Source organism: Acomys russatus, chromosome 23 (genome assembly GCF_903995435.1).
Source record: "Acomys russatus chromosome 23, mAcoRus1.1, whole genome shotgun sequence".
In the NCBI taxonomy this organism is placed as follows: domain Eukaryota; kingdom Metazoa; phylum Chordata; class Mammalia; order Rodentia; family Muridae; genus Acomys; species Acomys russatus.
This window is the reverse complement of record NC_067159.1, coordinates 1,890,161-1,913,317: the sequence shown is the minus strand read 5'-3', so window position 1 is coordinate 1,913,317 and position 23,157 is coordinate 1,890,161. Positions and strand designations below refer to the sequence as shown.

The 23,157-nt window shown below is 44.0% G+C and overlaps 1 protein-coding gene across 2 annotated transcripts; it reads left to right on the top strand.

Moving 5' to 3' along the window:
- The first annotated feature begins 686 nt into the window (after positions 1–686).
- Positions 687–23,157, top strand: LOC127206257 (NADPH-dependent 3-keto-steroid reductase Hsd3b4-like). 2 transcript variants are annotated; one of them, XM_051165531.1, is made up of 4 exons: positions 687–1,175; positions 12,052–12,258; positions 20,285–20,449; positions 22,333–23,157. In XM_051165531.1, exons 2-4 carry the CDS (start codon positions 12,114–12,116, stop codon positions 23,139–23,141), a joined length of 1,119 nt encoding a protein of 372 aa, XP_051021488.1. In that variant the 5' UTR covers positions 687–1,175; positions 12,052–12,113; the 3' UTR covers positions 23,142–23,157. The 2 variants fall into 2 exon arrangements, with proteins under 2 accessions (XP_051021488.1, XP_051021489.1); XM_051165532.1 differs by lacking the exon at positions 687–1,175 and adding an exon at positions 11,685–11,801.

The following is a 23,157-nucleotide window of genomic DNA, read 5'->3' as shown; positions in this document are numbered from 1 at the left end:
AATGAGAGCCCAGGTTCCAACTCGGTGATACTATGATCATCCTGTTATATGCCCAGCTCACTTGTCGAGCTCTCAACTCAGCCCCAGGGGGGTGACAAGGACCAGATATTTTCCTGTCTCTAACTCTTCTTTTCCCCTTTTGCCTAACATTAAAATAACTCCTTCAAAACAGAAATATCATCTTGTTGATTTTGATAACTACATTAATTACTTCATATACAGAAATGGCCTGTTATATTTATACTTTCAGTATTGAAATGTAACAGAATTTTAATTCAGAACATGGCTGCTCTGGCAAGAGATCACACCCAAAAGCCTTCTAGGTCCGTATGACCCAGCTGGAATACAGATACTCCTTTAAGCCCAGGAGAAAAAGGCAAACAGACCTCTAATTTCAAGGCCAGCCTGCTATAAAGCAAGTTTCAGATAAGAAAAGCTTAGATCCAGGGGAGGTGGTACACACTTGGATACACACACCCAGGAGACAGAGGCTTACAGATCTCTGAGTTCTGTGCAGGCAGTTTGGTTGAGTAAGTGAGTTGAGAGGCAGTGCAATGGAGTTGAGTTCTTGGCAGCTCAGTTTGTGAAATCCAGAGGCAGTTTTTACGAGCAGAGTTTAACAGAGACAGGTTGAAGAGAGAACACGCTAGACACATGTAAAGACAGAATGAGCCAGAGAAGAAGGAGCCAGGAGATTAGAACAGATTGCTAAAGTTAGTTTGAGGCCAAGCCGAGCTATCTAGTGAGAAACTAAAAGAAGCCAGATTGAATCTGTCAGCTTGGAGAGGAGTTTGAGCCAGAACAGCTGAGTTGAACCAGCCAACCAGAGGTCAGAAAGAGCTAGAAAGGGTTAGCTTATTCAGCGGTAAGTCTCAGAGGCTGAAAACATTCTAGGCCTAGATTATATTGTACAGAGGCTAAAAGCTCCAGACGTAGGCCTGTATTTGCAAATGCAGGCAGTAAGCCTAAGAGAAGACACTCCCATATCCATTGGAGGAGATGTTGCAGGAAGATTAAAAAGTATGGTCTTATTGGAGGAGATATGATACTGGAGATGGACTTTGAAGCTTCCAGAGAATTCTGCCACTCCTACTGCACTCTCTCCAACCTGCTCACGGATCAAGAAGGAAGCTTTCAACTGCCTTCAGGATCTCTCCAACCCGTAGAAACAAAATGTAAGTTTAATTAAATGCTTTCTCTTATAAGTTGCTTCGGCTGTGGGCTTTTGTAACAGCAACACAAAATAACGAATATTCTGCCTGGTAGGGAGGTTTCCACTTACTTGGGTGAGCTTCCTGTTCTTTGCTCCCACACTGGATATGTTTATACCATGAGTCAGACAACAGTACACTCTGTTGGCAATGTTTGCCCTAACTGTTCCCAAGGGCACGGAGTCTTGAATACCCTTAACTGTCTTCTCTCTCCATATCACAGGGGGGGAGGAGGGGGAGTCTTTCTGAGCACAGGGTCTTAAAAAGGGACATTTGAGGTAAACATGCCTGAGTCTGAAATTGAAGGAATGGTCTGGCTCTCAGATTCGGCTCTCCATGTTTGTAAACAGTACATGTGAATTTACAACTAGAAGCAGTAACAGAATGTGTGTTCGGAACTGCTTACTCATTTACTGCACAAAGCTCCCCACTTCAACGCCTCCATGTCTTCTCCACAGCCAAGTGCACTGACCTGGCAAATATGTCGAGTGTCATTTACCTCATTTCTATGTTGATGGACATGTCATCTATCACTGCTATGTCAGTGGGGTCTGACTGAATGGTTAGAAAAATAAGGTGCTGCATAAATAGATTTTTATCAAATAGCTGGCGCAAGGAAAGAAGCTGGGGCAAGAGGCAGAAGGCTCTGAATAGAAATATGCATGGCAATTTAAAGTCTTGACTAACATGAGCCAGTTGTGTAAACATGATGAGAATCAAGGAACAGAAGGCCATTGGAGGGAGAGAAAGAGGGAGAGAGGAGCATAGAGAGGGAGGGGGAGGAGACAGGATGCAGTGGTGGAGAGAAACATCCTTCACCAGGACTTGAAAACACATCGTCTGGGGCTGGAGAGAGAGCTCAAAGGTCAAGAGTACTGGCAACTGATCTTCCAAAGGTCCTGAGTTCAACTCCCAGCAACCACACGGTGGCTCACAACCGTCTATAATGAGATCTTGTGTCCTCTTCTGGTATGCAGGTGTACATGCAGACAGAACACTATATACATAATAAATAAATCAGAAGGGAGAGAGAGAGAGAGAGAGAGAGAGAGAGAGAGAGAGAGAGAGAGAGAGAGCATCTACATCAAAGCTACTCCAGGACTAGCCCTTCCTGCAGCACATCTCACTCCCTGTAAAATAGTTCCTCATACACTACCCTTCCCAGGGAATCTCCAGTGCTGGGGAAAGTTAAATACTTGTTGAAGGCACTGCTTATTCTTGGCTGCGGTTGTTCACTAACTAATTGATCAGCCCACAAGTCTCTCTAGACTCCAGTAGACTACCTGAGGACCTTGCATCTAAATTAGGTCCAAAATGAGTATTACATGATCCCACAGAAGGTAAGAATGAGAGGAGACAATGTCCAGAAAGGAAGACTTTTGACTGTCATGTCCAGTATGTTACAGTGGGGTTGGACACCCCTATCCAGATGGCTCTGCTATTTGTAGCACGCATGGTCTACAGCTGGTTCCACTTGTTTGCTGAGCATATCCTCTACAGGTGCTCCAGGTTTTGTTACTTCTAACATCTTGGCATCTATACTGCGGTGTGTGCTTCACTGTGGTAACCCCATGCATCAGTCTCTCTGAGTCTCCCTACAGGGACTCTTTCCTTGTTATACATTACTCTGAGTTCACAGGCTTTCTTTAAAGTTTACGCAAAAGCTTCCATGGACTGAGAATTCTTGCATTCTTTGTGCCTGAAAAGCTAGCATTGCGTAAACGATGCTAAGCTTTACAGAAAATTACAGCAGCCTTTGGACTCTCTTGGGTCAAGTGTTTGAACCCATGAAAACACTTCTCAGCAAACCTATTTGAGTCCTGCAGCTCTCTCTTTGAAAGGGCTTTGAAATAATGTACTCATAGTTTTGCACATGGGAGCCTGGGATCAAGAAACACAGTGTTCCTTTGGAATTTCCTTTCCCAAATTATTTAGCCCACTACTTTTGAGTTGAGAGTTGCTTAAAATGTTTAGGGGATGAGTGAGACTGAGACAAACTCTTTGTCAGAACCTAACACAACTGATTTCTAGCCCAAATGATGCCTTTGTTCACATTTGAAATGGCACAGATCATATCTAAATGGTAGTGTTTACCACCCACATATATTGGCATTCTGGTCTCCTGCTCTCCGACCAATCATGAACTATGATATGCTTACGATGTTCTAGAATTCGCTAACCTGTTCACATTATGGTGAACCGTGAATCAGAGAGCAAAGGTAAAACCAGGGATACACTACTGCCTTTGAAGTCATCAGTTTCCCATTGTCATCGCTGGTACTCATTTTGTGGCATTGATTATTGCTGTTTGCTCTTAGGTTTACTCTGAGAATCGGGAGCCAAACTAAACTGTGGGGCTGGAGAGGTGACTCGGCTGTTATTCTTAAAGAGTGCTCATGTTCCATTCCCACCACACAGGCATCAATTGACATAAAATTCACATGGTCACAAAAACAACAGTCTTGTCTGAAAGGAATTAAGAGAGAGTTGGTTCTGGAGCCATTTTGAGTGACCATGACTGGAAACACAGATTTAGATAACTCCAAATGCCATGTTCCAACATGGAAGTAGTTTTGCGGGGGTTTTTATCATTTTACAGAATGGGAAAGTCATAAATCAAGGCAACTTTAAGATGCATTGGTAGGTACATCAGAAAGGCGGGTACAAAAAGGTGTAGGAAACTATTTTATGAGCTAAAATGTTCTCTGATGACCTCCTTAGCTCTTGGATTAGTAGAAGTTAATGTTTTGCTAAGTGAATAACTTCCAAGAAGCCCAGGCCAGATGGTCTTCACAGAGCATGCTACCAGACTTTCCAAGTAGCATTAATGACATTACTCCTCAAATTATTCCAAAAAAGGAAAACTAAAGGAACAGTGCTAAATTTGTTTCATGAGACCACAGTGACCCCAATACCCAAACTACTTTAAGAACCAGCAAAGAGAGACTTAGAGAACAATTTTCCTTATGAACATAGATGCAAACATTCTCAACAAAATACTTTCAAATGAATCCAAGAGCACATCAAAAAGACCTTTGACTATGGTTGAGTTGGCTTAACCCAAGAGATGCAGGGATGGTTCAACATATGTAAATTCATCAATGTAAACCACTATATAAACCAACTGATAGCCAAAACCCACAAGATCACCTTATTAGATGCAAAAAGGCCTTTAACAAAACACAGCACCCCTTAATGATGAAAGTCCTGAATAGATAAAGACAATTTATAGCAAGGCCATAGCCAACATCAAATTAAATGAAGAGAAATTCAAAGCATTTCTGTTAACATCAGGAACAAGACAAGCTTGAAAAGGAACAAGACATGTTGAAAAGGAACTCCATACCTATTCAATATACTACCTGAAGTCTTAGCTGGAGCAATAAGACAACAGAAAGAGATCAAGGGGTACATGTTGAAAAGGAAGAAAATTTTTTATTACTTTATTCATATTACATCTCGATTGTTAGCCCTTCCCCTGTTTCCTCCCATTCTTCCCTCCCTCCCATTTCTCCCCTTCTCCCCTCCCCTATTTCTGTGACTGAGGGAGACCTCCTCCCCCTATATATGCTCTCAGAATATCAAGTCTCTTCTTGGTAACTAGCTATCCTTCCTCTGAGTGCCACCAGGTCTCCCCATCCGGGGGACATGGTCAGAAAAGGGGCACCAGAGTTTGTGTGAGAGTCAGATCTCACTCTCCACTCAACGGTGGAGAGTATCATGTTTGTCGGCTAGGTCTTGGTAGGGGTTCGAAGCTTACTGCCTATATTCTCCTTGGCTGGTGCCTTAGTTTGAGGAGGACCCCAGAATCCAGATCTGTCTGTCATAAAGTTCTTCTTGTAGGTTTCCAGGACCCTGTGGGTCCTACTATTTTGCTATTCTTCCATGCTACTCTCGCCTAAAGTCTCAATAGGATGTCCTCTCCTCTGACCCACTTTCTTGGTAAGTAAAGATTTTCATGGTACGTATCCCTTGGACTAGTGTTTTGATATAAGTGAGTATATACCGTTTGTCTCTTTTTGCTTCTGGGTGAACTCACTCATTATGATAATTTCTAGATCAATCCATTTGTCCACAAATTTTGGGAATTCCTCGTTTTTAATAGCTGAGTAGTATTCCATCGTGTAAATATACCACAGTTTCTTAGTCCATTCTTCTACTGAGGGACACTTAGGCTGTTTCCATGTTCTGGCTATTATATATAGAGCAGCTATGAACATGGTTGAGCATATGTCCCTGTTATGTGGTAGGGCATTTTCTGGGTATATTCCAAGGAGTGGGATGGCTGGGTCTTGAGGAAGCCCTATTCCCATTTTTCTGAAAAAGCGCCAGATAGCTTTCCAAAGTGGTTGTACTAGTTTGCATTCCCACCAGCAATGAAGGAGTGTGGAGGAATCTCCATTCCTGATCTCAAGCTGTACTACAGAGCAACAGTAATTAAAACAGCATGGTACTGGCAAAGCAATAGACTAGTGGATCAATGGAATTGAATCGAAGACCCAGAGATGAATCCACACACATTTGCTCACTTGATTTTTGACAAAGAAGCCAAATCTATTCAATGGGAAAAGGATAGCATCTTCAACAAATGGTGCTGGTCTAACTGGATGTCTACATGTAGAAAAATGCAATTAGACCCTTATTTGTCACCATGCACAAAACTCAAGTCCAAGTGGATTAAAGACTTCAACTTAAAACCAGAGACATTAATTCAGTTAGAGGAAGAAGTGGGGAAGAGCCTGGGACACACAGGCACAGGAAACAACTTCCTGAACAGTACACCAACAGCCCAGGCCTTAATGTCGACAATTAATAAATGGGACCTCATGAGGCTGAGAAGCTTCTGTAAGGCAGGAGACACTGTCAAGAGAACAAAGCGACAGCCTACAGAATGGGAAAAGATCTTCACCAACCCTTCATCTGACAAAGGTTTAATATCCAAAATATATAAAGAACTCAAGAAATTAAACACCACAAAACCAAACAACCCAATTGCGAAATGAGGCTTGGAACTTAACAGAGAATTCTCAACAGAGGAATATCAAATGGCTGAGAAACACTTAAAGAAATGCTCATCCTCGTTAGTCATCAGAGAAATGCAAATCAAAAGGACACTGAGATTCCATCTTACACCCATCAGAATGGCTAAGATCAAAAACTCAAATGACACGACATGTTGGCGAGGATGTGGAGAGAGAGGAAGAAATCTTTATTTGTAGATAATTTGACAGTCTACTTAAATGATGTAAAAAATTCCAGTAGCAAACTCCAACAGCTGATAAACACTTCCAACAAAGTATCAGTTTAGAAAATTAACTCACAAAAGTCACTAGCCTCCTATACACAAATGACAAGTAGACAGAGAAAGAAATCAGAGAAATAAAAACCTTTACACTAGTATGAAGTCATATAAAATATCTCAGGGTAATTCTAACCAAGCAAGTGAAAGATGTATAACGAAAACCTTTAGCCACTGGAGAAAATATTAGAAGACGGAAAGGCTCCATGCTCATAGGTCACTAGGATAAACATAGCAATAATGGTCATCCTGCCAGAAGCAATCTACAGATTCAAGGCAGTCCTCATAAAAATTCCAGTACAATTCTTCAAAGATTTTCATATGATGCAGGCTTAGATTTTATAAAAGCTTACTTTATTTAGAGTTCTTAAACACTTCCACCTCCCCTCCAGCCTACTGATGAGAGGTAAGAGAGAACAAAGGTTAACGTGGGATGTGGACCCTTTTAGATGTAGTTCCTTAGCGTGATTCCACTCTGCAATGTCAGGATACCACCAGCTAAGTCAAATAGCAAGCACCAAATAGCAACAGGAATCAGCAGTGGCGGCATGATCCAGCAGAAACAACAAGACTCCACTGAATTGGCGTGAGTCAGCAGCCAGACTCAATGTAAATTGTTGCAAAGCATAGCATGTAAAACATGTGCCTCACTGTCTGTGGGCTTCTATTTATATCTTCTCAGAGTCCACACAAGATGGTTTTTGAAGCTTGCAAAAACCATTCCCCTCACACAAGACAGCTTCCAGTAAAACATCACAAGCCCTCTCACCAGACAGCTTACAGCCAAACATCACATGCCTTCTCACAGGTCTGTTTTCTGCTAACAAAGGTCACAAAATCATCTTTAGCAGCGGAAAAACACTCTCACATCCCATTCTTGGGACCAAAACAAAAAATACAATCACATGACACAACTAAGTCTTCAAAGAAACCAGGAATTTCCACTTCAATATGGAAACTCTCTCTCTCTCTCTCTCTCTCTCTCTCTCTCTCTCTCTCTCTCTCTCTCTCTCTCTCTCTCTCTCTCTCTCTCACACACACACACACACACACACACACACACACACACACACACACACACACACACACACACACACACACACACACACACACACACACACACAAACCCTAGGATAGTTAAAACATTCTTGCTGGAGGTATCACTATGTCTGACTTGTGTTTGTACTACAGAGCTATAAGTTTTTTTTTAAGGCAGGCATAGTCAATGGAATCTAATTGAAGACACAGACTTAAATTACATACCTATGGACACCTGAATTTCAATAAAGAGGACAGAAAAGTATCTTGGGCAAATAGTACTGGTCAACCTGGATAGCTACATATATAAGAATGCACTTAGATTCGTACTTCTCACCCTGTATGAAACTCAACTCCTAAAGAATCAATGACCTCAAACACTAAACCAGATACACTGAAGCTGAAAGAAGAAAAAGTGGGAAATAGCCTTGAACTCATCCACACAGGGAAGACATTCAGAACATGACACTGTTAGCATAGGCACCAAGATCAATAGTTAACAAATATGATCTAATGGAACTGAAAGCTTCTACTGGGCAAAGGATACCCAAATTCAGACAAAGCAGCAGTATAGAGAATGGGAAAAGAGTTTTACCAACTATATATCCAAATGAGAGCTAAGATCCAAAATATTTAAAGAACTCAACAAACCAGATAACAAGAAAACAATCCAAATAAAAGTAGTGTACAAATTTTTTAAAAAAGAGAAGAAGAAGAAGAAGAAGAAGAAGAAGAAGAAGAAGAAGAAGAAGAAGAAGAAGAAGAAGAAGAATTCTCAAAAGAGGAAACTCAAATGGCTGAGAAATGTTCACCGTCCGTAGTCATAAGGGAACAGTAAATGAAAGCTACTTTGAGATTTCACCTTACACCAGTCAGAATGGCTAAGATCAATAGGACGAGTAAAAGCTCATGCAGGTGAGGATGTGTAACAAGGGGAACATCTATTGCTGGTGAGAGTGTAAACTTGTACAAACAATATGGAAATCAGTGTGGCTTCCTCCGGAAGATGGAAATAGATGTACCTCAAGATCCAGCTATACCACTCATGGGTATATACTCAAAGGATGCTCCATCCTACCACAGAGACACTTCCTCAGCCGTGTTCACTGATGCTCTATTGATTAGAGCTAGAAATTAGAAACAGCATAGATGTTCACCAACAAATGAAAGGATAATGGAAATGTGGCAAAGTCAATGGGGTGGGGTGGGGGAAGGTGTTGAATGGCATCATGAACTTTGCAGATAAATAGAAAAAAAAAATCCTGAGTAAGGTAACTCAGACTGAAAAAGACACATATGGTATGTAGTCACTTATATGTGTACATTTAGCTGTTAAGTCAATGACCACACTACAGTCAGTAGAACAACAGAGTTTTGGTGTAAAGTAAGGAGTTTGGGGTCAGACAGATCTCTCAAGGAAAGGGGAATGGAACAAATAATTATGCATGAATGAAGGGAAGAGACTGGAATGAGAGGATTAAAGTAAGAAAAGGAGGGAAGAAGGAAAACAAGGAAGGAATATAGAGAAACAGCTAGAATTAAAGGCCACTTGATGGGCAATATGGAACTTAATATAGTAGAAGCTCATGAAAATACATGCATACATGAGGGAGGCCTAAATGAAATCAGCAAGCAGTGGGTGAGACAGAGCCCCAACTGTACATCGCCTGTCACCAAATGAAGCTTCCAGTACCAGGTTGGCCAAAGGGGTCCCATGGGAGCCCTTAAACAAATGAAGCTGTTTCCAAAATGTAGGTTGCTCATGACAAACTGACAGCAAGGCCCCATTGCAGAGGAAACAGCTCCACAACTCAGTGAACATGGAGAAGTCAATCCAGTGTCTACTTGAGCCTTCATTCCTAGCTGCTGGCATCTTTGGTACTAGAATGTACTCTGCATGCTACCAAAAGAGAAATGAAAACACAAAGCCAGCCACAAATGCTCTGATCTATAATGGCGTCCTGCCTGCAACATATGCTACTATAAAATGATGACACAAAGTTTGCAGCAATAACCAGACAGCATCTTATTAGATTTAAGGCCCATTCCATGAGTTGGAACCTCATATCCTGCACTGCTTGAGTGACTTAAGAACCACAAACTAGGTAGTCCTGGGAGCTGAGGTAAAACCAAACATTACTGTTCTGAAAGGGAAAACAAAGCACCAATAAAATGGATCCTAATGATGTTCTGATAATATATATCAGTGCCTGGCTCAGCCATCATCAGAGGAGCTTACTCCTGCAGCAGAAGGGAGAGAGAGAGAGAGAGAGAGAGAGAGAGAGAGAGAGAGAGAGAGAGAGAAGGCCAGACACTGTGCAGAGAGTGAGAGTGAGAGATCTTGAACACTGTCTTAAATGGGATGTCTCCACCAAAGCCCTCCTCATCAGAGCTCAGGGAGCCCTATGGAAGAGGACACAAAAAGAGTGTTAGAGCCAGAGGACATGGAAGGCACCAAGACACAATGCCTTCTTAATCAACGTGATCAACACACATATGAACTCACAGGGACTGAGGCAGCAGGCACAGGGCCTGCACCAATGGGAGTCCTAAAGCTGAAAAAAGAAGTGGATCTATGCTCCCATTCCTAACTCAGAAGCAATCTCCAATTCATACCCACTTGCAGAGGAATATTTCGTTTCCTCCCAGGAAGTCTCACTGGGGAAACAAACTACTCTTACAAGTAAAGTGCATGCCCAGCACTAGCTGACCAACAGAAGACTAACTTGATGGCATCTTTTGAGGTCGTTTGTCTTATAAGATCATGCCCAGGGCTCTTTCATTTATATAGTTTTCTCTCTTTTCAGCATAGAGATTCTTTGTGTGTATGTTGTGGCTTTCATTTTAGTGTTTTGTGTTATTTTTTTAAGATTTATTTATTTATTATTTATATGTATTCTGCCTGCTTGTGTGCCTGCACACCAGAAGAGGGCACCAGATCTCATTATAGATGATTGTGATCCACCGTGTGGTTGCTGGGAATTGAACTCAGGACCTTTGGAAGAACAGTGTTCTTCACCTCTGAGCTGTCTCTCCAGACTCCCCACTTTAGTGGTTTGGTTTGGTTTTGTTTTATGGGATTCCTGGGTGTGAAAGCCAGTAGATCTGTTTCTTGTGCCTTCTCTATGCTTCTTTTCATTCTGTTTGTTGTGGTAGATGGAATAAAAAAAATAAAGGTTCACAGCTATCTTTCAATGGGCTCCTTGTATAATGGTTACCTCTCTTGTACTTAGCTACACTACAGAAATGGACATGTACATAATTGGAGATATTCACCTACCTAGTTCTGTAACCTAAGTATGTACCTAGCCACATCTATACAACTTTAAGGTAATATGCCATAAGAACACTAAGTGTGAACCAGTGCCACATATGAGCTCTTGTGTATGGAGTAAGTGCTGCTGTGCTTGGAGAGAAAGCTTCTGCACAGTGGCTCCTTGTGGGACCTACACTGGGTTCTGTGTGGACATTAACCACCAAAAGGCTATAAACCCCTTCCACTTACCTAGAATTGGTCAGCTACAAAGTGCACACTCAAGAACCTCGTAATAAAGTCACAAAATGGCACAAACTTTTCATCATGTTCTAAGTAAATTCTTGACTTTGTGTTGGGATGCATTCAGACCTATCCTTGGCCACATGGGCCTTTGGGCTGTACATTGGAGAAGCCTTAGAGAGTTTCTACCATAAGGCCATTTGCTCACCTACTGTTGTCAATCTAAACAAACAAAAACAGATCAGAAGCAGCTTTTCCGGTAAATAACGATATGTCTTTCAGATGAGCATATGCATGCACTGCAGCTAATTGTGAGCTGCCCAAAGGAGTTGAGGCAAAGAGAAGACTTTACAAACAGTAGCAAACAGCATTACGTCTAACTCATGGAAGGAATGCCCTTTGGTCAGGTGTCAATTAGCCTTGGTTGTACAGCTAACATAACCTAAACTCATTTGGAAAAAGGAAACCTCTAATGATGTATAACTGTGGGGCATTATCTTCATCCTTAACTGGTTTAGGAGGCCCCAATCTCCTGAGCCATGAGTAATGAAGAGTTAACATTCTTGGAAGTTGATGCATCAAAAATGTAGAAGCCTTGTTTCCCAATTTCATTCCTTACTCTGTGCACCTCTTCCTTCTTAGGATGCTAACAGATGTAAGCTTTGGTCTCTGACGTCTGTAGGAAGCTGAGGGAACTAATCCTATGCAGTGAGAGGTTGTAGAACCCCAGTGTGTGAGAGGCTTCTCAGAAGCACAGGTAAGACAACCCGGAGTTTGTAACTGGCATCTACTGTGAGAGGGACAACTTTGGGACCCAGCCTGACACCGTGTCTCAGTGTCAGAGCTGACCTGAGTTACAAATTACACCTGTGGGTCTCTGCTGCACAACTCATTTTTTTTTTTCTTACTTCTTGGTGGAGACCCATATGCTTGAGGACATTTTTTTCCTACTACATCCTCATAGTAGGAACTCCATGACTCTGTACCCATTGGACCTCTTTTTCTAGCCCTTTCCAGGGTCACCTGACATCACATCTGTTTCCACTGTGATCTGCTTCCTGCATTGACCATGCCTGGCTGGAGCTGCCTGGTGACAGGAGCAGGTGGATTTCTGGGCCGGAGGATCATCCGCATGTTGGGGCAGGAGAAAGAGCTGCAGGAGCTCAGGGTCTACATCAGAACCTTCAAGCCAATTCTCAAAGAGGAATTATCCAGTAAGTGACCTAAAGGCTGGTGAGTACGGACTGGGCATGGAGAAGCCTTTCCCATCTACCCAGTGAAAAGCAAGTGCATCTATAAAGAGGCTCAGCAGGAGTAATCACAGCTGGCACAGCCAAGAGGCTGGAGAGCAGGACAAAGTGGGTTCTGGCCTGACCCAGAACCAGAATATGGTGGGGGTGGGGAGAATGCCTGGGTCTTCAGCTATCTCTCCTATTGAGACACTACAGATCAGGATTCTCTTTTGCCAGAAGTTCTTTAATGTCCTAAAGGGACCAGACTTTGAACTATTGTGCAATATTGTACACTACTGAAAAGGTTATTAACTCAGAGTCCTTCACAGTGTGTCGATGCCTCTTATGAATGTTCCCAATCTGCCTTGTAGCTTATTTTTTGTTAACAACTAGAAAGAGAGTTCAGATCATAGCAGGGAATGATTATAATGTAAAGGTAAATTTATGAAGCTGTAGGAAAAAGGATGGAGGAGGGGAAGGGAGGAGGCTGGAGAGCATACAGAGAGCACAGAAACATAGTGAGGGTCAGTTTGACTTCGCATGTGTCACCAGGAATCCTCCAAGATCATTCCCAGCATCCCTCCCCTCTGTCCTTCATCCTCAGAGGAAGTGATAATACACTTGGCCAGAGAAGTATTTCTTTTTCTTTTTTTTTTTTTTTTTTTTTTTTTTTTTTTTTTTTTTTTTTTTTTTCTTTTATCTCTACCTCACCCCTAAGCCAAGAGCAAGGACTGGTGTGAACGTGATGTTTCCCAGCTGCTCTGTTCTCACATCCTTCTGTGGAGGTGGCTTGTGGAACCGCCCTGCTCCTAGTGGGAGGCTGTTGTGAGTGCCCCCTCTTTCTCCATAGACCCCGGAATTCATTTACGCACAAGTGCTTGGATCCCATCCCTTGGCTTTGTCAGATTGAGTCTGGATCAAACCGCGCATTGGCTATCCTATGGCTTGATTTTGATTGCCTCTCCTTCCTGAGACGAACCTATCCCTGGAGTTGGTCTGATTTGGTCCTGTGAGGAAGGAAGGTGACTGAGGCCTGTCGTAGTTACTTTTCTGTTGCTGGGATAAGACATTGTGACCAATGCAACTTATAGAAGGAAGAGATTACTGAGGAACTGCAGTTTCAGAGGGGTGAGAACCTCGGACCATCATGGAAGCCAACAGCTGGCACGACACGGTGGCAGTAGCTGAGAGCTCCTATCTTGATCCACAAGCACGTGGCCGAGAACAAACTGGGAATGGTGCAAGTCTTCTAAAGCCTCAAAAGCCATCTCCAGTGACACACCTCCTCCAACAAGGCCACACACAGCTCCTAACCTTTCCAACTGGGGACCAAGTATATAAATATATGAATCTACTGAGGTCACTCTCATTCGAACCACAAATCAGTGTCTAAACACTTGAAGACACGTTGGAGCTTTAGAAAGAGTCGTTTTCTGGCCACACTTAGCTGGACTCCATTGTCAGGTTTAAATTTTATGTATTTTGTAAGAATGGTTACCATCAGGGCGGGGTCCAGGCTCCTGAAGAAGGGGCGGCCATGGCAGCTGCAAGGGAGCATGCGCAGGGCTTTGAGTAAGTGGAGCTGGGACTTAGCTGCCCAAGGGCGAGCTCAGGCAGACAGGGGCAGCAAGCCCACGCACATGTGGTCCCTGGCACCTCCAAGCCTCCGCTGGACGCACGCGGGGCGGGGCGGGGGGGGGCCGGGTTGAGGGGGAAGGGGAGGGTCAGGTTTTGGTTATCACCATGTCACTCAGTTTTGGTTATTTAAAGTTTGTGCCTGCTTAGCAACAATGTTCTCGTTTCTAAAGAGATTAATATGCAGATCTGGCAGAAGAAGGAAATTAAGCCCACCACATTTGACTATTCGTCTGTCCCTCAGTAGACGGATGTGGAGGAGTGGACTTCCTAGGATGAAGATGCACCCACAAGTGTAAAGGCTGAAGGAGGGAGTGGGATTGTGGCAACGCAACAGAATTCTTTGGAACAACTGGAACCTTTTCCAAGCACATGACACCAACTACATAGAAAAGTCAGAAAACGGTCATTAAGAAGAGAGAACCGTTGGATTTGGTATCCCGGATAGGAGTACAGGTTTTTCCAGTAGGTTGGCGGCTACACGCGATATGCCTTTTACTCTTCAGTCTTCAGAATTAGGTGACTTAGATAGCTGGCAAGAAAATACCAACGCATGGGAAGAGGAAGAAGTTGCAGCTTGGCAAACAGAAGAAGTCCTGAGTCAGCAGAAAATAACAGAGTGTGAAGAGAGCAGCAGCAGGACTACAGAGGAAGAAAACAGAGAAGGAACCACGCCCCGGCGCCAGGGGGAGGAGTCTGGGTCCGCGCCTCCCAGTGGGAGGAGTCTGGGCCCGCAGCCTGCGCGACCAGCATCAAAAGGATTTAGGGGATAAAGGGATGGCTCAGTGGTTAGGAGTACTGAATGGGTTTCCACAGGACTGGGGTTCAGTTCTCAACACCCACAAGACAGCCAATAACTGTCTGTAACTCTAATTCCAGGGGACCTGACATTCTTACACAGACATGCATGCAAAACACCAATGAACATAACATTTAAAATTTTTTTGATAATTTTTAAACAATCAAAAGGATTTAATTTTGAGTTTGGGAAACATAGAAAAGATTAAAGTATTTGGTAAAAATTACAAAGCAACACAAATAAATACAAACACAAAGCATAGGCGATTTCTTAATCTAGATTGCTCACCTGTACCAGAGAGGTTACAGGGAGGTATGACAGTTCTCCAGTAAACTCAGCTATATAAAACCACTGTATGTTTTACTTTTTCCCCTCAGTACTGAGGATTGAACACAAAGCCTTTTTGTTTATTGGAAAAACTCCTCAAGTGATCAAAGGCCTGAATATAGGACCAATGTTCCCTGATATCTATTCAGTGTCCACAAAATCCAATACTGTTTGATCTCATGGGCATCTGTCCGAGAAGTTTTAGGAGTCTCTTCTACCACCAAGACCAGCAGGGTAACCATCCATGGGAGTCAAGAAGGCAATTTAGTTCAACATAACTAGGGAACAGGTGCAGGTTCAAGTTTCTGGAGTCTCACCCAAGTGGGTTAATTGTGATGTGTCTGAGCACAGCACAATTTGGTGAGAACTTCCCTGGTGATAATTACCTCAATCCCATGTGCACAGTAACACTCACATGAATCTCCTCGAGGAACACAGTAAACTACATAAATATCAGACATGAACTTCACATCGAAACACTTTGTAAAGTACATGTGATTCCTTCCATAAAGATGTGTTCTACAGATTTAAAAAAGAAAAAAAAAACAACCTTATGATTGAGTCTGAGGAAGGGTCCAGTGTAATGGATATGAACATGTTTTTGTTTTGATCCCAAGTGTGGGATGTGAAACAGACTTGTGAGAGATCAGGTGATGTTTATCCACTGGCTGAGGAACTGCCTCTTGTGGTTGCATGGTCTCTGACAACTGATAAACATCCTAGAACAGAATACACACACACACACACACACACACACAAAACAAGAGGTGGAGCCTGTTCATCACTTAGAGATGCTCCTAGAGAGAACCATTCCAGCAAACTTGCCGAGGCTCTGGGTTCTAGCTGCTGCTCTGGGTTCCAGCTGCTGCTCTGGGCTCCAGTGACTGCAGTCTATTGGAATCCTGCCAACTACACCAGTGGAATCGCTCCAAGGAATTGAGTTTTAAAACATCTACCTCTCCTATTCCTATTAACTTCTTTTCTCTCCTGTCTAGGGTAGGAGGGTTGGAATGGAGGTATAAGCATTAAAGAACCCCAAATAAAGTAGGTTTGAGAAAGTACAAAGCTACAGTCCAGCAGATCTCCAGCCACACAGACTGTACAAAGCTCACCAGGCTAGAACGCTGCACATCCACTTCCAGCCTTCTGAGTAGATAACTGGCTATGAGTTCCTTCCCTTAATGGTGCAACTCTGTGTGCCTAGACTCCGGGTGCTGCTTATCTGTGGGCAAAAGGACCTCTGTGCTCCTACAAGAAGTCCCGCACCTTTCTGAAATTCTTGTGCAGCTTTCTCAAACCATTCACAAGCAGTTCACCAAGTTTCCATCATTCTGGGTCTTACCTCTCTTTCCTATAATGGAAACACATTCATTCTTTTTTTTTTTTTTAACACAGATTACACTTTATTCTTAAAAGCCAAAATGAATTTCAATACAGAAAATGAAGACAGCATTTTGCAACTTTATCACTCAAAGGAGACTCTCTACTTGAGGAAATCAGTGTGCTGCATTTGGAGAGATGAAATGTTACAGCTTGTATACCAAAATTAAAAAATGAAATTAAATTAAAAAATGAAATGGTTACCAAGGTAATGCACGTCAGGGGATCAAAGGTGAAGGGTCACGCATTATTAAAAAGAAATCCAAAAGGGCGGCTGCATCATGATCTCTCTCGTTAGTGTTCCAGCGGTGCCTCTCTTTGGGTAAACTTGAACATTTCGGCAGACACTCAAGCAGCTTTTTCGGTAAAAAGATTTTTACATGACTACTATTGCTGTTCCTATGATCATCTTCTATAGGTGGCACGGTGTTGAGAACACATTAGGTGCTAGTTCCTCATAATACACTTCGGGAAACGCTCTTCCGGCTTGTTTTCGGCAGCCATTTCATCATCCTCCTCCTCCTCCTCCTCCTCCTCCTCCTCGCTACTCGCTACTGGGACCCGGAGCGCGCGCCTCATACCGCTGCCGCCGCCGGCCCAGCCCAACACATTCATTCTTAAGGAAAACAAACAAACACTACCTTCTCTCCTCTTCTCACCATTTTCTTGTCCAATAATCCTTATACATCCTAATGAAACATGTCACACTTCCTCCCCATACTTATTATTTTCCTTTGTTTCATGCCAAAATATGTAAACCTTACATTTCTGTGTAACTAATGTGTTACGGTTTTTTTTTTTAAATCTTCCTTAGAAATAACCTAGACACCCTGTCTCAAAGCAAGCAAGCGAAAAGAAATGACACAAAGAACCTGTCTTAGTTAGCGTTACTATTGCTGTGATGAAACACCATGGCCAAAAACTACCTGGGGAGGAAAGGGTTATTTGTCTTCAGCTTCTGCATCACTGTTCATCACTGAAGAAAAGCATGACAGGAACTCAAACAGGGCAGGAACCTGGAGGCAGGAGCTGATGCAGAGACTATGAAGAGGCACTGCTTGCTGACTTGCTCCCATGGCTTGCTCAGCATAGTTTCTTACAGAATACAGGTCTAATTGCCCAGTGGTGGCATCAACCACAGCGGAAGGTGTCCTCCCACATGGATCACCAATGGTAAACTGTTCTACAGGCATGTCTGCAGCTTCTCTTATGGAGGCATTATCTCAGTTGAGGCCTCCTCCTCTCAGTAAGAGAGCATCCTTCCCGTGTTCTTTCTGTGTTCGAGACATCTTAATGATGGAAACTCCTAATCCTCTGTCCATGAGATCTTTAAACAAAGGTAACTTTATCTTCTCATTCCATAGAGAAGGAGACAGCACAGATGCTAAGTGACTTCCCCAAGGCCCCGAAGCTAAAACAAGGCAAAGTAAGTTTGGGATCCAGAAGGTCTGTCCTTTTAAAGGCTGGTGTGCGGGAGCTCCTCTCTGGATCTCCTTGTGCTGCTGGTCTCAGCATGACATTGGTTCCATGACGTGACACTGCAGAACAATTGCCAAGCCCACAGTGTCTTGGACAAAGTGAGAGCTGTGCCTCTACCACAAAGCACTCCACATGTCCCCTTCTGGTATCTCAGGACCCCCCCCCCCAAAGAACCGAGGTTTGAGTCAACTGCACTCTATATCTGGGCTGTACCTGCCATGTCACAGTCACACCTTTAACACAGTCTGCATAGAGTCAGCTCAAAGGTGAGCAGAACGAAGAGCAGATAAAAAGAGCCCCACATCTTGGTACCTGTCTCCCTCCCAGAAGGCTTTTCCTTATTGTGGTGGTTTGAATAGGAATGGGGCTTACTAGATTCACATGTTTAAATTCTTAACAACAACAACAAAAAAAAACGTGGCACTACTAGGAGGTGTGGCCTTGTTAGAGGAAGTGTGTCACTGTGGGAAAGGGCTTTGTGGTCTCATATGCTCAAGCTAGGCCCAGTGCAAAAGGCAGTCTCCACCTGCTGCCTAACGATCAAGATATAGAACTTCCGGCTCCTCCTGCACCGTGTCTGCCTGCACGCTGCCTTGCTTCCTTCCTTGATGATAATGGACTGACCCTCTGAAACCGTAAGCCAGCCCCAGTTAAATGTTTTCCATTATGAGAGTTGCCATGGCCATCATGTCTCGTCACAGTGATGAAACCCTAACTAAGACACTCATGTTCCTCTTCTTCAAGACCTCCTCAGGCTTGCTTCACAGGAGAGAGGGGCCTGGAGGAGATGAATCCACCAGAGGTTTTCATCTGTCCCGAGAAGGATTTCCCCAGCTCTGGATTTCTACTTGTACCTCTATCAAACTATTCTTTGGCCTCATTGTAAAGTCAGTCGACCTGACTGTCTCAGAAGAGTTGACAATCAACCAGCCTTGTGCTTGGGGTGCGTGGAGAAGTGACCATGGCTTGGACTGAGACCAAGGGACAGTAGAGCCTTCACTAGGCAGATGTGTGTCCTTTTTTTTTTTTTTTTTTTTTAACATTTTATTTTTTTTCAACTTTTTTTTTTATTAATTTATTCTTGTTACATCTCAATGTTTATCCCATCCCTTGTATCCTCCCATTCCCCCCCCCCATTTTCTCATTATTCCCCTCCCCTATGACTGTTCCTGAGGGGGATTACGTCCCCCTATATATTCTCATAGGGTATCAAGTCTCTTCTTGGCTACTTGCTGTCCTTCCTCTGAGTGCCACCAGGTCTCCCCCTCCAGGGGACATGGTCAAATGTGAGGCACCAGAGTACGTGAGAAAGTCGTATCACACTCTCCACTCAACTGTGGAGAATATTCTGACCATCGTGTTGTATGAAAGGCAGATGTGTGTCCTTAAACATGTCCCTGGAGCTTTCTGTGTTTCCCCAACCTATGCCAGGGACACTGGAATCCCTGGTGTCATGATATAGCTGAAAGGGGAAAGGACAGACTGAGAAAGTCATGTGCAATGTGTGAAGCTCAAGCCAGTGTGGGGTACTGGGACAGGCTGCACGCGGCACACTGTTCATTTTGTGAGCTAATTTGGGTGACGTTGTGATTGTTGCTATCATCCTATAGATTTCAGAGAAACCTGAAGATACTAGTGTATCCATTGCCCCTTGGCTACAAGGCTGTGACATGCTCCCTTGGAAGCTGCCTCGTTTACAATGTATCTATCTGAGAAGAAACGCTCATCTGAACCCATCCCTGGAACTCACTCTTCACTCTCTAATGGAGGATGCCTTTTCCTCTCTGTAGTTCCGCTAACTTCATCTGCACTCAGCCCAGATCCAGGAAGTACCAAGACCTAACAGGGGCACAGATGAAATCTCCATCTGTCTCTCCCCGCCCCTTCTCCTGGCTCCTCCTCACTGAAACTTGGAGGACACGATCTGAGTCCAGATTGCTCTCTCGTCTTCCTTCACATCTGTCAGCTTTACAGCCTGAGACGCTGTACAGCCTCCCAAGTCATGACACTGCCGCTACGTCTCCTTCAAAGGCACCTGTGAGAGCCCGTTCCCTATGAAGGAAATAGTGGTTCTCCCTTTTACACTGACTGCCACCCTCTCTCCAGTCGCTCTCATGAACGTATGAATTCCCCACAACTCTGTTTTTATGTGCAAAGCACAAATGGCATCTTACTGCTCAGATTTATTTTCTGCAAAGGCATGGGCTGGAAATTGAAGCTCCCTCCTTCCCTACAAAAGCTACATTCTGCTCTTTGTGCATTTATTGTCCCTTCAGAAGAAAGGCCTCCTCCCCAGTGTCTTCTCACTATTCGGGCCCTTGAAGGCCTGGGTAACTGACGCCTGTGTCAGGGAACTTCCATCCCATGCACCTGTTTTGTCTTCCACAGAGCTGCAGACAAAAACCAAGGTGACAGTGCTCCAGGGAGACATTCTGGATGCCCAGTGCCTGAGGAGAGCCTGCCAGGGTATCTCTGCTGTCATCCACACCGCTGCTGTCATTGATGTCTCAGGTGTCATTCCCAGACAGACCATCGTAGATGTCAATGTGAAAGGTACAGTACCTGAGGAAAATATCGAATGTGTGGGAAAATGATAACAACAAAATAGGTTGGGGAGGGAATCTCCTACTTTGTAACATCTGGAGGAAATGTTGGCACAGGTGGGGAAATTAGCATTGCTAAATAGCATGAGGACAGGATGAGGGACCATGCCAATCATGAAATACCCCTGCGCTCCTGGTAGGTCAGATCTATCTGCTTGGCAGCCAAGCTGGCAGAACTCAGGGCTATTGTCCTCAGTGTTTAGAAGAAGAGGCCAAGTTGAGGGGGGGGGGGAACAGTAGCTCCATGTGTAGTCTGTAAGAGAGAGAAGATATAGGGCCACACCCATAGCACTGGACTCCATCCCCAAATGTTTGATGTCCATCTACCCACTGCCACTGTGGACCAAAGGCCTGACCTTTTCCTCTGTAGAGAGCCTTCAAAGTTGCTCCACAGGGTTCTACCAAGAAGGAAGAGTGAGCACTTATTTTCTTAATAGCAGTGGTTTTCCAATTTCCACAACACCCTCTCCTCAGATCAACAGCAGTCTGCTCCTGAAGATGGTCCCAGCCAGCGCATAGACCCTCTCTTCCTTAGAGCTCCATCCTTACATGATTAGTGGCTCTGATCGCAGATTTCCCATCTACTTGACCATATAACACAATCACTCTGACTGCCCCCCCAAGGTCAGTCTTCTTAGCACCATTGTACTCCAGGGTCCTGCCTGGCGTGTATCCATATGACCTCCAAATTTAGTGACTGGAGTTCCTTTTCTAAGTCAACTAATTATTTGGGGATGGCCACTACTAACTCCAGATGGCAGCCTTTAGTTCTGCATAGCTGCCTCCATCAGACCCTCACTCTATGTTGGTGCTGCATGAATAACTTGATTCTCACCTCTCTGTTAACTCTTATTGCCTGAGGGAAAAGCGCCATCCTTTAATGTGTACTCCTGAGTGTATACCAGACCCCCAGATGCGGTGGTGAACATCTGTAATCCTAGCACTCAGAAGGCTGAGTCAGGGCAGTCACGCCTTCCAGCCCAGTCTAGACTATAGCATAAGACTCTATCGGGAAAATAAATTTAAATACAATAAAAATACGTATTTCCTATACACTATACCCAAGTGTGCATGCTGTAAAATCTGAACAACTTCTGAGAAGTTGATATCTTGAATTCTTGGATTAAGACCTGACCTTTCTTTAATGAAGTGAAATACATGACTGTCAGTTAACTGTTTGCTTTCCTTTGGGTGGTAGCGGCGGAGGGTAGGGTGGGCGGAGGGTGTCTTTCTAAGAAAGATTTTGTTGTTTCTGACGATCAATATTTGAGCATACAGCAAAGGCTTAATCACTCAGTAACATCCCCAAACTAATTTATTGTTGTCAGTTTTTAGAAAATGTAAAGGAAACCTTTTCCAAAACATCTAGGGAAGTACTCTCCAAAGTAAAAAAAAAAAAAAATACTGGTTAGTTTTGGTCCACTGGACACATACTCATATCCTGGGAAGAGGGAAGCTCCACTGAGGAACCTATTCCATCAGATTGCCCTGTGGGTTTTTCTGTGGGTTATTTTCTTGATTAATGATTGATATGGGAGGCCCCGCCCACCATGGGTGCTGTCAACAAAGAGCAGGTGTTCTTGAGTCATATAAGTAAGCAAGCTGAGCAGCCTATGGGAAGCAAGGTGGCAAGCAGCAAGTTACCTCTTTTAATTTTGGTTTGTTCTGTGGCCATAGAACAGTATATTTGAGTCACCATCAGGTAAGAATGAATTTAGATCTATAGTAACCCCTTCTGCTGGAGTTGGGTGGAGATGAATGAATTTCACTCCATTGCCACAGTGGGTCCTTTGGCTGATTTCCCAACAGTGATGGTGAGCTTCCTATGAGCAGGTACTCAGCTCCTGTTGGATGCTTGTGTGGAAGCCAGTGTGCCAGTCTTTGTCTACAGCAGCTCAATATCTGTGGCTGGACCAAACTCCTACAAGGAGGTCATCCGGAATGCCAGTGAGGAAGAGCATCTAGAAAGTACATGGCCTGACCCATACTCGTACAGCAAAAAGATGGCCGAGAAGGCAGTGCTGGCAGCCAACGGGTGCACTCTGAAAAACGGTGGCACTTTGCATACTTGTGCCTTAAGACTCCCATTCATCTATGGGGAAGAATGCCAATCCACTTCATTCGCAATAAAAGCAACACTCAAGAACAATGGCATACATAAAAAACTTGCCACATTCTCGGTGGTCAGCCCAGTGTATGTGGACAATGCAGCCTGGGCACACATTCTGGCAGCCAGGGGCCTACAAGACCCCAAGAAGTCCCCAAGCATCCAAGGGCAGTTCTACTACATCTCAGATGACACCCCTCACCAAAGCTATGATGATTTCTTTTGCACCCTGAGCAAGGAATGGGGCATCCGCCTTTCCACTTGGAGCCTCCCTCTGCCCCTGCTCTACTGGCTTGCCTTCCTTCTGGAAATGGTGAGCTTCCTGCTGCGACCAGTCTACAGCTATAGGCCTCCCTTTAACCGCCACTTGGTCACATTATTAAATAGTGTGTTCACCTTCTCCTACAAGAAAGCTCAGCGCGACCTGGGCTATGAGCCACGTGTCAGCTGGGAGGAAGCCAAGCAGAAAACCTCAGAGTGGATCGGGACAGTCGTGAAGCAATACAAGGAGACACTGAGCTCAAAGACTCAGTGATGTGAAGACGGCAGGG

Bases quoted from the DNA above. Each gene is read 5' to 3' on its own strand.
- LOC127206257 (XM_051165531.1), top strand. From the start codon at position 12,114: ATGCCTGGCTGGAGCTGCCTGGTGACAGGAGCAGGTGGATTTCTGGGC. The intron at 12,259-20,284 runs GTAAGTGACCTA...TGTCTTCCACAG, and splicing joins TCTCAAAGAGGAATTATCCA to AGCTGCAGACAAAAACCAAG. The intron at 20,450-22,332 runs GTACAGTACCTG...TCCTATGAGCAG, and splicing joins CGTAGATGTCAATGTGAAAG to GTACTCAGCTCCTGTTGGAT.